The sequence below is a fragment of the Muntiacus reevesi genome, chromosome 4, assembly GCF_963930625.1.
Source record: "Muntiacus reevesi chromosome 4, mMunRee1.1, whole genome shotgun sequence".
Classification (NCBI taxonomy): Eukaryota; Metazoa; Chordata; class Mammalia; order Artiodactyla; family Cervidae; genus Muntiacus; species Muntiacus reevesi.
The window spans coordinates 144611819-144626840 of NC_089252.1; the positions used below are offsets into that span (position 1 = coordinate 144611819).

Sequence of the window (15022 nt, forward strand, 5' to 3'; positions counted from 1 at the left end):
GGGGCAGGCCAGCCATCCAATTGTCTGCTGTGCCTGGGAAAAAATCTGTTTCAAGGGGCTGGGATCATCGAGACAGTAACTCCCAATACTTATCTTCATCAACCCTTCCCCAAAGTGGCTTCTCCAACGAGGTATACCAAGCTACTTGGGAAAACCCCTCAGCAGAGCATGATTCGTGCTGTGAAGCTTCTGGCCTAGCAACTCTAGTCAGACTTTGCTCTTTGCTCTGCATGGGAATGCCTCGGTGTCACGATCTACCGTCAACATCGGGGAGGCCCAAGACACTGTCTCGGCCCTGGCTTGGGAGGTCAGATCACACACAACTCAGACTGTTCTCAACTTTGCCTCCTCTCCCACCTTCTTAGAGCCTATATTTCCACATCTTAAGTACCTCTCCATCCACTAGGATGGTGTCCCCAGGTTGTGCACCACCTCAAAGAAACACAGCTAAAGGTACAAAGAATACAGAGTTCAGGTTAATATAGTTTTAGTCTGTGAAGTCCAGGAAGGGCCAGAAAACGCTAGGATGTTCATCTGTAGAGGAAGGTTTATATTCACCCCTACATACTTTGAGACTGGGAAAGGAGCCTGAGTTGGCATGAACTGTGATCCCCGATACGAGCTGAAAAAGCTACAAGAAGAGGAAAGCCATGTGTCTTGAGGTCTTTTCCTAAGGGCTCTGAGGGAAACTTCTGGAGCTCAGGAAGAGGCACACCAAATAGAGTGAGGATCTGAGTCTAGATGACCCTTCCTTTCAGCTTTGTCAATTCCAGCAGTTCCCCACTCGGCATTATGGAAGAATGTCCTCAAGCCCCATTTGAACTTGTGAGGAAAGGTACTCGGGGCTGGTGATTAAGTGTGTGATGGTCCTGGCTATATTGGTTTTTCTTTGAGGACGTCAGGTACCATTTCCCAGGTCCTGTATTTGGTCTAGATATAGATCCAATCTAATGGGCTCCCAAACACCCACGTGGAATTGATTGTAAGTGACCCACCTCTAAAAAAGCATGGGACCCTAGTTTATTCTCTTTTTGACACCAAAAGAAAGCTGAGCTCTCATCTCTGCAAAGATCATGTGTTTGAAGGAAAGTTGCTGGCCTCATTTCTACTACTTTCAAACTCTCAGTCCTGAGTTGTGAACATCCTTTGTATTCAAAAGGATAAATCATAGCTTTGAAATTCTATCAAATCCATACCCAAGACTCTTCCCCTTAAAAAAGCACCACCTCCTTTAAGATAGTCTCAATCCTGGAAACTATTCTAAAGACAAATGTATCCTTTGAAATGCTTCTCAATACCAGGACTCCTCTGCCACAACTCAGACCTCCTCCAACTTTAAAGAAAATATGAACTTTACTCCTGGAACTTGATCCCTCTTTCAGTGATCCCTTCCATGAAAGGGCTCCTCCTTTCCTCCAGTAATCCCTCCCAGAGCCCAGTTATCCTTCCACCCTCGAATACATTCCTCCAGCCAGGATGAATTATCCCGATCAACACTGCTAGTTAAATGCTATTCTGTCAGCTTCTCAGTCTCCTCTCCTGTCTGTCCCTGAATATCCAAGAATGGAAAAATTAACACTCTCTGCAATCCAAAAAAACAAACAAATGTTGGGTTTCTATTGGATAGAGTATTAAAGATAAAGAAATAAGGAAAGCAACTTCAAGGAAGGAAGAAAAAAATAGTGAAAGCACCAGAGTAGACATTAGAGCTCCTTTCCATCATCTGAGTCCTGTGCTGAGAATCTCTGCCCAGCAGACCCTCTTAGACACAAGCATAACCTACAATGCCAGAACCATAGACCCAACCTTCCACTCCAAGCCCAAATCTCATTCTCTTTTACTACCTTTCTACCTGGAATATAAAGCATCCCCGCCTGGGGACCCTCTTTCCTCATCTACCACAGAGAACCTCCTCATTGGACATCTGTCCTTAAAATTTGGGCCCAGAAGAGTAAGTTGCCTGTTCTCAGACACACCTAAAATAGTACTTATTTCCCTACCCCAAGGGGTTTCTTAACTTAAAATAACCATTTAAAATTTATCCATGTCTTAACTTAAAATAACCATTTAATATTTATCCATGCCATGTCCACTAGTGCTAAAGAACAGTCATTATTCTAATAGTATTCATTCATCAGATAATAATTGTGTAGCCACTCTATGCAGGGCACTGAACAGGGTGTTAGGAATACAGTGGGGTCCCTGCCCTTAGGGAGCAAACATTCTGGCAGGAAAGACATCAAATCAAGAAAGAATAATAAAATCTGATCAGGGCTATAACGGGGGACTAGGCTGAGGATAGTAGCTGGGCAGGGGACAGGGCTCCAAGCTGTGACATCACACCGCAGGAATAACCTAACCTCTAAAGAGTGTCTTGGAAGACTCTCCAAAGGGACACCTAAGCTGAATCAAAGGACAAGTAGCGGTTAGCCTAGAAATGAAGATGGGGAGGAAAGTTCAAATCAGGGAGAACAATGTGTGGGAAGGATAGAAGGTTAGACAGAACATGGTAGGTGGTTTGAGAAACTTGAATGAATGATACAGTATTTGATAGAATTGTAATACTTATTGTCAGTGGTCCCATTGAAAAGTCATTCCCAGCCAATAAAGATACTATAGAGAAGAAGGCTGAAAGCAAAGATGACTCACTTCTTTATACAGCTTCTGTCCAGTAAGCAGTATTAGCTGTGAAATATTCCAGAACTTACCGCCCAGTGCGCTGAAGCTCTGGCCCACTGTGGCCCCCATGTGGCTCCTGTTCTATGTGGCAAATGTTTCCATTTGGAACTCCAGGCATTTTCCTTTTCTCCTGTTAACAGAGGACCACACAATTAGCAAAGTCAACCACCTATTCTGTCTTTCCTGCTATGGGGGGGTAGGTGTGGTGGGAGGGTGGGAGATGGCGGGGGTCAGGGTAGCATGAGAGAATCCAAAAGCAGCCCCCAAAATACCCAAGTGTTTCTTATAGCTTTCAGATGCATTTACTGATTTGGGACAGTTTATTGACTTTCCTGAAAAACACAAAAGACAACAAATAATTTCTCTTCCTCTCCACTGGTACCTGACTCCTCTGTCTTGTCCAGAAATAGAAACGTGAAGGCTTTGGCATCAGATATGACCTAAGTTCAAGTTGCAAATCTATCTGTGTAATCATTACCTTAAAACCTTGAAGATAGTATTTTTATTCCTCATTTGTTAAAGAATAACAACACCTGCTCAGAGATTTAATTAGCATATGTAAAGCACCTGGCCCAGGGACCAGTGTATAGTAGAAGTTTTCTTCCATCTTTAACATCTCAAAAAAAAGTATTGGGAACTCTATTTGCACTCTCTATGCACCAAGCTCTTTTCATTTAGTGGCTTCATTCTTAATAGACTCCCAAGAAATGCCCCCTCCTCTCCTCTCTGCCATTTCACATCAATCCTTCAAAAGTTAGCTTAAAATTCATCCCAGGGTAATCCTGGTCAATCAATGTTACTGCATATTCATATTTTATTACTCTTCTGACATTCTAGGCACCCTGCAACAGAACCACATCTCAGTTTATTTAGCATACACCAACATGGTCTTTGCTGTGTCCATGGTGGACCCTCAGTGAGTGACACTAAGCCACCACTGGCTCATGTGCATACATTACCTGGGAAGGGACATTTTTGGGGGGCTCAATTCGAATGGAGGGGTCCCACTCCCCTGGAGGAAGCACCGTCACCTGGTCTAGGAACTCATCAATCCCTGCCAGGAGGTCATCTCGCTCTTTTGCCTTATAAGCCACATCATGAAAAATCTAAGAAAAGAAAAAATCCTCAGGAAAGCTGAAAGTCACTTGACTTAAACAATAACCAATGGATATGGTAAAAGATTGATAAAACCTCTTGGTTTTTATCTTTGTCATAGGGCTCTGAAATGTAGATAAGTTTAGTACTTTAAAAAGTACAGGGATAAAAGAGTTTTAAAAATGAATCTAAAGATGAGGCAAAAAAACCCTAAATACATGTCTATTAGTATAGAAAGAGATAAGACATAACTCTAAAGTTTTGTAATTCTGTTATCTCCTCAAAGAACAGAACAAAAGCCAAAATGCATGAGAAATTTTTCTGACCATGATGGATGATCTGGATGGAATTACTAATAAAGGTCCTCCATGAAATATGCCTTCCAACCAAAGACAGCTGATAAAACACATCCCCATCTCCCTTTGCCTCTAAGACATATGCCTTTACAAGGCTCTACTTGGCAACTTACCTGAGTAGCACAGTCCTCACCAGGGAAGCAGCAGGGGCAGCTGAAATGTCTAGTAACCCTAGGACATTCACATGACAATGCCCAAGAGCATCTCCCTGATGAACTGGTCTCATTTATGTGAAATGGGAGTGAGGTTTCTTTATGTAAATAGCTTGGATACACTTCATTAACTATCTTCTCTAGAAAGTTAAGTCAGCCTTAATATCTTTCCTACTTGGTATCGTACTTGGCAATAGTTTTCCCAGAAAAAAAGATTTCTCTGCATCCTTGACTTTTCCAAAAGGGAGAAATGACAGAGGAAGGAAAATCCAAGAGGGCTTGGTCCTCAAAAACATAACCTGCATTGCTTTCCAGCAATAATTATTTTATCCCCAACAACTAGCACAATGCCTGGCACAGAGTAAACACTCAATAAACATCTATGCAATGAACACATGAAAAGCAGAAGTGGTGTGCATACCTCATCTGTCATGATGGTGGCCATGGATCTGCCAATCTCATGATACTGCTGACCTTTCCCCACTGGACCCAATAGGATAAATAAAAACCTGGCAACACACAAAAAAGATGAAATTATGTACGTAAATATAAGGAAGTTGTATCTTTCTTCTCTAAACAACAGAACATTTCTCTTTTCTATTAAACAGAATTTATCACAGTAATGTCAAAAAAAAGGAGACAAACTAATGATGGAGCAATCTGAGTAGCCTTGACCTAATAGCTCTACTATAGTCATTGGAAGCTATCTGTACGACTCCATTCAATAATGTGGTTATAATTCTCAGGGTTTCCATAGACACAATTCCTTGCTCTAGAAAGGATGCTTTTTCAAAACATGGCATTGTAGTGCAAATTCAAGGTTATCTGAATCTCATTCATTGCTCTAATAAGAAAATGATGGGGAGAGGAGAAGGATAAGGCAATTGAAATGATCAAGCCCTGCAGAGGAGTCTAAATTGTGTCCCGGACATCTGAATACTGCATAATTAATGGGGCTCTGAATCACCTGAATCACCACCTTCAGAGCGCATGAACAGGCTTTGGAACAAATGTGGACATATTTGCAAACCATACAAATCCTGCCAGAACTATGGAAAGAGACGTCGATACCTTTGCTCAGAGATGTCTCCCTGGGATAAAGTTCTGCAGAACGGGGAGATTAAGACAGGCCCCCTAAACCAAGTAAATGGTCCTTGCTACATCTTCAGAATGCTCTTTGGGTCTCAATTTCCCAGGTCATAGAAACTGCACAGTCATAGTCTTAAAAGTCTTACAATTCTTCTGCACAGAAGTTAGTCAAATATACTCCAGTTTTCTGAGATCACTGCTGAATTTTAAACAGCAATGTCCAAATTAATTAATCCTACATTTTGGCATTAGCTGGTTTATTCCACTAGAGCTCATATAAACCTGTACATTAGACAGCAGGCACTGTGCTTTGTGGCCCTCATCTTTACCTTGTTGGGATGGGCACTTCTGTCAGGCCTGAGAGAAGGACAGCTGGAGACAGCCTCACAAAGGCGACGATGGGGCGGTCCAGAGAGTCCACCTCTCCAACCAGGACATTCGAGGCCTCCGCCCCAGTGGGAATTTTCTTCATAAAATGAAGGTCCACCTGAAAATTTAAAAGCACCCCGACAGTGTGGGAGCCATCACCTACACATCCATCACCCTCCTCACAACTTACATTCATGCATCATTTTATGATTTAACATATTTTTCTCACACTGCTTCACTTAATCCTTACAATACCTCTGTATGGTAGATAAGACTGGCCAATCAGCCTCATTCTTTACTTAAAAAAGTGAAGCCACCGAGACCCAAAGAGATGAAGTTGACTTGCCCATAACAACAGAGCTTCTAAGAGAGAAAATTTAAATCTAGGGTTCTGATTTGAATTCCATTACGCCATGCATCCTCAAAGAAAATATTTTTGAAACTCCAAGTCAAATTGTTTCCATTTTAAAATACCTGAATGCTTTGTCTGAGGTTTCAGGGAGCCTCATGAGCTGAGAAGTGACATAATACTATCTGTGTGTTTGGAAAGACAGTTTCAGGGAGAGACCAGAGCAAGCAAAGGCTGGCAGCTGGGAGATCAAGGATTGAGCCAAAGGCTGCAGGGGAACCCGAATCCTGGGGGGGCGGCCTTAAACACCAAAGTCACAGTCCCCAAGAAGAGTTTAACCACAAAGTAGTTGTGAGATAGTAGCAGAAATATTGTTTTCACAAAACCCTTAGAGAAAACCTTGGAGGTAAGAAGGTGCTCCTAGAGAGCAGGTACCAGAAAATAATTCTGAAACAGCAGGAGGTATGTGTCAAGGTGGTTTATCAGTGCCTAGTGGGTTTCAGCAGGTTGAATCTGGGGGAAAAACTGATGAGTCAGCCCTCTCTGGGATGGAGAAGGAAGAAGACATGAGCAGATGGGCCTTCTTTTTTGCAGAAGGGGCTCTGGTCCTGGAGAAAGGATATTGAAATGCCAAAGCTTACCCAGCTTCCAGCAACAGGACTCTGGGCTCCACAAGAGATATGCTTAGGCCTGTGAGCCAACTTCCACATCTCTGCTCACCTTGCTTAAATCCACTGGACTGTGTTCACAATTCACTCCATTCTTTACTTCAAGACTTGTGGTTGGAATGGACTGAGGAGACACAGTTTGACCTATTTGGAGAAAATCAAACAGAATTCTCTGAGTCTTGCCTTTTCCCTCTTTGACACACCCCATCTGTTGTTGGCTGGTCATGGCTCTCTTCCGCAAAGCCCACAGAGAGAAGAGGTTCAGGTGACTAGGAAGCGAGGAGCCACACATACCTGTCTCCTTACCTACCAGCTAGCAGTAAAGGGGGCACAGAGATCTTACTACCCCTGAGCCCTCTTCCTGAACCATTTGTGATGTTCTTTTCTTCCTTTATTAAAGGCAGTAATCCTCAACCAGGAGTGCACACCATAAATTCCTATGGAGAACTTTTCAAATACATGGATCCCCAGGCATATCCGCTATACATTGTGTTTTGGTAAATGTGGGGACACAGAGACTAGTATGGATTAGGCCCCAGCCTGGCCACAGAAATGGAAAGCAGTCAGCAGCTGAAATTCATCAGATGTTTACAACCCACCACACACCTGGCTCAGGGCTTTACATGGATTAACTTACTGAAGCCTCACAGCAGACTGATGGAGTAGATCTTATTATTATCCTTACTCTACAAAGTGGGCTTACAGAGGTTTAGGAGGTTTGTCCAAGATCTTTGCAAGAGGTGAAGCCAGAATCTCAAGCCTGGAAATCTGACTCAAGAGTCTACACTACTGTATTTTGCCTCCCTAATCTAAGACATTTGTTTACTTCTAAAAAGCTCCAGTTGACCTTCTCTGGAGCCAAATTATCCCCAGTGTGTATATCTCCCTGTCTCGCTGATCCTGCTGACTACACCAACCGTCTTGCTGTATCTCACTGTGTACACTCTTCGTTGAGCCCAGGGTAGGCAAGGTGCAAGCAGGGAAGCTGGAAGAAAACTCAAGGAGTTGTAGGAACTGCAAATACATTTATTCTCTCCTGAATGGCACAGCCCCCATAGCAATGGACATGCTATATTCTCTCCTCTCGTGGTTGACCCAGCAGACAGCCTTAACGCAGCCTCACCACCATAATGCAGCCATAATGTAGCACCCATCAGCACTGCCAACTCTCTCTCTGGCAGGCCAAGTGAAGCTTATATATACTTACAGAACAAAAGTAGGCTGCAGGCAAGCGAGTATCTCGGAACACGCATCTCCAGTGCTATAAGTGATCTCAGCTGATACATAATCATTATTATAAAACATGGGGCGAAATGAGAGGGCAAGGGTTGAGAGAGCCTGACCAAGCCATCTTGGCTAATTTGATCTTTCCCGACACTCCCCAAGTCACATCAGCTCTGAGACCATTCTGGGGCACAAACCTTACCCCTGAGGTCCACTGAAATGTATCTGAGGCATGCATCCTTAGTACCACAAGAGATGATGGTCGCCAGTCCCAGCCACCCATCTTGCCAATCCTCAAAAAGGACTGTCTATGTGAGCATGAAAGCATATTAGAGAAATGCTGTTCCTACCCTCTAGTAACTCAGCATCTCCAACTAGTGCCTAAATGTCTTATTAATCTAAAGAGAAAGCAGTTACTCCTAATAATCTTACCATGTTTATCCATTGAATGTGGATCAGACTGCTTCTTGCCAACCTCAGCAAAGGAGCGAACAATGGGGATGAGGTTATTTCTCTTCTTTTCATTCTGATGATGATGCTTTTTGAGAAGGGCTTCCCGGACTTTAACCCTCATGCTGTCATTCAGGTCACTGAACAGCTCCTGCTGGTCCAGGATCAGGTCTGGAAGGCAGGTGCTAACATGAACTCTCAAATTGATGGCCAATGATTCCAAAGAAGGAACGGTCAGGTGAGGTGAGGGATACAGAGTGGGTGGAAGCAGTTCTACCAGGGTCACTGAGGTTACAGTCTCTGTATCAGCGCCTGAAAGAGCTAACTGCTGATAGCAGCTGTGACACATTACACGTTATTCATGTAACAAATCATTATTTTTATAAATGGAAACTACTGAGCACTTAACATGTGCCAGGAACTACACTCTGAACTTTTTACATAATGATCTAATCTGATCCTTATAAAACCTCTGAAAAGTAGGTGACATTATAACAATTTTTACAGATCAGGAAACTGAGGCCCCAAAATTACAAAATCCCCATGATCTCACATCTAGTGAGTTGCAGAGATGGGATTCAAATCCCAGACTGTCTGACTCAAATGTCCACATTATTGCCATTCTGTTCTATCATTTGCCAAAGTTCCTCTAGGTTCTCTTCCTCTGAGATTTTAACATTGCTGTGATTGTCAAGAGAAACTATAACTGTAAAAGGCCACATGACTGTTTGAAGGAAGAATCCATAAAAATAATTAATTTGTTCTTGATTAAGCCCTTCAGACAATTAATACCAAGCATCAATCTTGACCTGCCAAGTCCAGCAGAACTGAGGGGGAAAAAATCCCAACACCTGCTACTGAAAAGCAGCTGGCATAGAAGTTAACAGCATGTGTTCTAGAGCTAAACGTCCACATCTCTCCCACCCACTTCTACCACTTTCTGTGTGGTAACCTCTCTGTACCTCAGTTTCCTCATCTGTAACATGAAGCTAATATGATCCTTAGCAGATTGTTGTGAAAAATTAATGAGATATATAAAGTCCTGATTCACTACAAGTGACACCATTTGCCTACCCTCATCACTAACATGAACACCTCAGGTCCCTAATGTGAAGGACCATAGCTGTTTTGCTTAAACCCTACACATCCACCCCCCGCCACCGCCTCTCCCAAACTCCAACCTATTCTCAACTCCAGCTCCATCCATGACTATCCAAGTGTTAGAAGCAATAAATAAAAGAAAATCTATTTCAAATGCTCAAGCCAAAGATCCAAATTTCTCTCTCTTTAACTTTTACATTGATTGGTTCCTTGTCCCAAAATATAAACATGTTTCAGGATACTTCATCTTGGGAAAGAAAAAACTGAAGAAGAACGTCCATCCCAGGTGTCCCTTTCTCTGTTGCCTTCCCTTTCTCACACATGCACGCGCTCTCTATTTCTTCTCAAAAGAAAAATTTCTCACCTGCTGCAATGTGGCTGCCTTAATGAAACTGCTTTTGATAAAATCATCAACAACCTTCCAGATGCTAAATCTGGTGAATGCTTCTAGTTCTTACTTCATCGGACCTCTCTGCAGCATCTGACACTGATGAACCAAACTCCTCTCTTCTTTTGTTGTGGGTTGAATGGCTCCCCTTCAAAAGATGCTGTGTACTATATACTAACCCCCCAGAACACATGAGCATGATCTCATTTGTAAAGAGAGTCTTCACATATGTAACTAAGGTGCTAACACAAGATCCCATCGGTGCTGACCTCTCCCCAGTTCCCCATGTGATCCCAGACAGGCAGAATTATTTGGATACTTGTAATGAAGAAAAGTTGGAAGAAACTTAAAAATCTGTCCAACCAAACAGAGCCAAGCCAAGGAAAAGCCTTACACGCACCCAGGTGTTTCTCAAACCCCATTCCCCAAACACAATAACTTACACTCACCTGTACTAGGAAACTCCATCAGACATCTCCCCTTCACATCATGCTGAAGAAGTGGGGGATCCTTTGGCTCAATTTCATACATGTTTTTCCTAGTTGCCATATTGAAAAATCTTTCTTTCACTTGAACCCACTTTTCTCTGCAGAGATCCCAGTCACACTTATTACCAAACCAGAGCTTGGCTGTTGCACTTATTTTAACTGCCCTATGGCTATTTTCCTTACGGGGGCTTCCCTGATGACTCAGATGGTAAAGAATCTGCCTGTGATGCAGGAGACATGGGTCCAATCCCTGGGTTGGGAAGGTCCCCTGGAGAAGGAAATGGCAACCCACTCCAGTATTCTTGCCTGGAGAATTCCATGTACAGAGGAGCCTGGTGGGCTACAGTCCATGAGGTTGCAAAGAGTTGGACACAACTAAGCATCTAACACACACACACACACACATTTTTCCCACTAGGAGGTGAGCTCCTTGAGAGCAGAAACTGTATTGTATCCTGTGCCTAGTACATAGTCAAGCACAGAGAGAAAACAAATGTTTGCTAAACAAACAGGCAAATGGAAAACCACACGCCATGTCATTTGCATCCCAGAACAAGCCTGTGCAATAGGCAGGGAAGTTTCTTAGTTTGAAACCCATCCCAGAGCTAAAGGTGCTGAGGTCAGGAAGAAAGTGACTTGCCCAATCACAAACAGTCACTTTCTTCTTTCTTTCCTCCACACCACACCACACCACAAACGATCCTCTGCTTTTGCTCCCCTAACCTTACCTGAGATTTCTTCTATGCTATTTGCACGCATATCCAGAAGGACCGTTCCATTAATAAGACAGCTTCTTAACTCAAAGAGGCTGTGCAGTGAAAGGGTTGCCACATAAGGCTTGCTCCATCGTTCTCCCCCATCCTCAACATCTTCTTCAAACTTCAGCCACCTGAAAGCATGACGCAGAGATGCCAAAGACAGAAAATTAAGAATTTTCAGGAGAGGGTTTCTAATGTAGGTCACAAAGAAAGGTACCTGAATAATCACACTGAACCCTGTAATCTAGTCTATATGTTCAGCATGCATTGGCACGTGAAATAAGTAGGTTACAAACCACTGCAAAATTGAGTATAGCTTGATTCCATTTTTATTAAAGGAAAATCTTAAAATACAACACATACATATATAAGACACCAAATGTTACATTACTCATTATCTCTGGGGTATTAATTTTTATTTTTGCTTATCCTTATTTTCTCATTTTGTATAGTGAGCATGCATTACTCGTGCAACTAAAAAAACAGACTAATCTATATCATTTGGATATACTGACAAATCACATTAATAAAATGATCACATTTTTCTTTTTTAAAAGGTCTTTGTGACCTTCAGAAGTTTGAAAAGACAGGATGTTAAGGCTAATTGCCTTCTTGCTTGGTATCAGGTTAATTGGTTTGTTTAATCCTCTGCTTCCCTGGTGGTCAGAGGTTAAAGCGTCTGCCCGCAATGCGGGAGACCTGGGTTCCATCCCTGGGTCGGGAAGATCCCCTGGAGAAGGAAATGGCAACCCACTCCAGTATTCTTGCCTGGAGAATCCCATGGACAGAGGAGCCTAGTGGGCTACAGTCCACAGGGTTGCGAAGAGTCGGACACAACCGAATGACTTCACTTCACTTCACTTCACTCATTGAACACATCTACGGATACAGCAGGTATCCAGGAAGAGCTATTTCAATGAGACCTTGAGCCATGCTTTGCTGATTATCCACCTCTTCCTCTTCCCAGAGGCTCAGGCATGCTGGCTGTGTATTACTCAGAAGTCTCACTTGTCAGTTACTAGAGGAACCCTAGACATGGGCTTGGTTCATCTGAGAGTTATTCTTGGGTTTGAGCCTTAGACAAGCGTACTCACTCTCCAATCAAGGGAAGCCTACCGTCAGGCTGGCTATTATCCCAGAGGTCTCTATGAAGTTGGATTGTCCCATAGGATGTCTCAAAAATTCTGGAATCTCCAGTGAATTAAACCTCAAATGATTGGGATTTCCCTGGTGGTCCAGAGGCTAAGACTTCACACTCCTAATGCAGGTGGCCTGGGTTTGATCCCTGGCTGGGGAACTAGTTCCTATGTGCTGCAAATAAGAGCTCCCATGGTGTGACTAAGACCTGGCACAGCCAAATAAATTAAAGAATTTTTTAAAAAATTATGCTATGGCTCACCCACAGGAAAAGGCTATGTCTGCTGGGCTAGGTTTAGGCCAAGGTGGCCCCCTCAGACATCTTCTAAGTCAGACATACAATATTAAGAGCCCAGGAACAAGTGAGATAGGACCCCCCATTCCACATTACTGTCACCAATCCCCAGCTCAAGGTCAACTGGAACAGGTGTTACCATAGACATGACAAAGAGGCCAACATCAAGATTTCCCATGCAAGACCCTAGAACATCAGTGCCCATGTCAGTCATCACGTCTACCATGAAGAAATAAAAGGCAGGCAGATCTGTCACTCATGGAAAGGTACACATTTGCCTGCCCCAGCAAACCTTAACCCAGGCTATTCAGGACCTCACCTGGCTGTCTCCTTCCATTCAGCATCTTCTCCCTCTTTCAGACAGATCTCATCCAGCTCCGTGAAGAGGTCATGAGGCACATGTTCTTCATCCTCCTCAGTGCCAAGAATGAACTGAACACGCTGAGATGGTGTGTCTGGAAAGGCAGCCACAGAGAAAGGTCTGCTCCCAACCTCCACTTGGGACAGAAATAGCATCCTGCCACACTCAGTGCACCTGGGGGGCTTCCAGCTTGTGAACCATATAAAGACAATCCTGAATTCAAATCAAAAAGATTCCTTTATTCCCAGAATTTAAAAAAGAACAAAACAACTATTCTTTGGAGTTTCCCTGACAGCTCAGTTGGTAAAGAATCCACCTGCAATGCAGGAGACCCTGGTTCAATTTCTGGGTTGGGAAGATCCAGTGGAGAAAGGATAGGCCACCCACTCCAGTATTCTTGGGCTTCCCTTGTGGCTCAGCTGGTAAAGAATCTTCCTGCAATGTGGGATACCTGGGTTCGATCCCTGTGTTGGGAAGATCCCCTGCAGAAGGGAAAGGCTACCCACTCCAGTATTCTGGCCTGGAGAATTCCATGGACTGTATAGTCCATGGGGTTGCAAAGAGTCAGACACAACTTTCACTTTCATGCTTCAGAAGCAGTTTCATGAAAAGAAAAAAATTAAGTAAGACCACTTGAAGAAAACCCATAAGAAACTAGAAATCTGATGAATTTGATCAAAAGGAATAGCTAATTCTCCAGCAAATGATTTCACCTTCTATGGTATTGATTTGGGGGGCCTGGATGGTGAAGTTTTCAGGCAGATACTTTTGATTCTCAGAGGCATTTCTTCTTTGAAGCAAGCAGGAAACGCTACCTGCTGGATGTTCATTCCACATCCCCTCAGTCTCGTGGGGCCTCCCAGCTGTGGACACCCACCCGCCCGCCCTCCCGAGGTGTTACCGTGGGCCAGGGCCTCTGGGCCTTCCTCCCCCTGGCTGGCTCCCTTGCCCCGTGTTCGTCTCCGGTGCTTCTGACCATGCGTTCGGTGATGCCGATGGCTCTGCCGGCCCAGTGGCATCCGGACCCCCACGTACAGAGTCCTATGGCCTGAAAAGAAGCAGAAGGTCGGAAGAGAGAACTCCTTTAAGAAAAGGAGGCTAGTGTATTTAAGAGGGGAGAAGAAAAAGAAAAAGTTACAACTCTGTAATGACAAAACTTCAAAGACCTCCAGGACTGAATCTGTACAGATGGGCAAGTTGAAGGTCTCCATCCTGTTCATGGCTGCAAACCTCACAGGAGGGTTGTGAAGATCAAAGGAAATTATGTGTGTGAACATGATTTGCAAACTATAGGGATAAAAACAAAAGCTAGTAGTTGCCACTACAAGACAATTTGAGATAAAACGTGATATGGTCACACCAGGACACCTACAGCAAGTCTTGGCACGGAGGTCATTTGGGAAAATGATTAAGTGCTCAAGTCAACCTGCCTGGGCCCAAAACTTGATTTCACCATTCACTTGCCATGTGACCCTGAACAAGTTATCTAATCTCTCTGTAATTGTCTTTAACAAGGAATACTGAAGCTTATTCTTTAAACTCAGAAGAATTTGTAAGCAGTAAATAAGATAATGTATGTAAAATGCTTAACACAAAGCCTGGAATCAATTTTAGCAGCCAGTACGTTATAGGATCAGTTTCCATTTTATTTTTTCTGTGCTGTAGAATACACCATTTAGAATAGCAGTGAGAGGCTAGTTATAAATCATAAGGGGTACAAGGCTGGGAGCATAAAGGAGAGATATGACATATTTTACAAAAAGAGAAGAATACAAGAAAATAAGTGATCCCATAGCATTCCTCTCTAGTTCCTCCTTTCTACACTCCCACCCCATCCATAAACTTTATTTTGTTTTGTTCCTCAGTTTCAGGCCTCTCTCACCTCCACCTGATTCCCCTGGCCTTCCTGCCCAGCCTGGGGCCCAGAACCAGCAACTGTAAGGATGCTATCTATGCCTGACACACGGGGCTGTGACCTTGCCCCATTTCTGCCCAGTTACTGATGCTTGGCTCTTGATCTCAGGCTGCCTCTGCACATCTTCCCCACAGGAGCTTTTGTCACT

At 43.5% G+C, this 15022-nt stretch overlaps 1 protein-coding gene across 1 annotated transcript in view; it reads right to left on the reverse strand.

Annotated features, from left to right (window-relative positions):
- SLC4A8 (solute carrier family 4 member 8) overlaps window positions 1-15022 on the reverse strand; it is a 79352-nt gene that overhangs the window by 39526 nt on the left and 24804 nt on the right. Inside the window, exons 3-11 of the mRNA XM_065934376.1 lie at window positions 13861-14007; window positions 12918-13053; window positions 11137-11297; window positions 8414-8602; window positions 6810-6901; window positions 5701-5858; window positions 4704-4791; window positions 3639-3785; window positions 2709-2809 (exon numbers count right to left, since the gene is read on the reverse strand). Of these exons, the coding sequence (XP_065790448.1) occupies window positions 2709-2809; window positions 3639-3785; window positions 4704-4791; window positions 5701-5858; window positions 6810-6901; window positions 8414-8602; window positions 11137-11297; window positions 12918-13053; window positions 13861-14007 (1219 nt within the window). The remainder of the gene's footprint in view (window positions 1-2708; window positions 2810-3638; window positions 3786-4703; window positions 4792-5700; window positions 5859-6809; window positions 6902-8413; window positions 8603-11136; window positions 11298-12917; window positions 13054-13860; window positions 14008-15022) is intronic.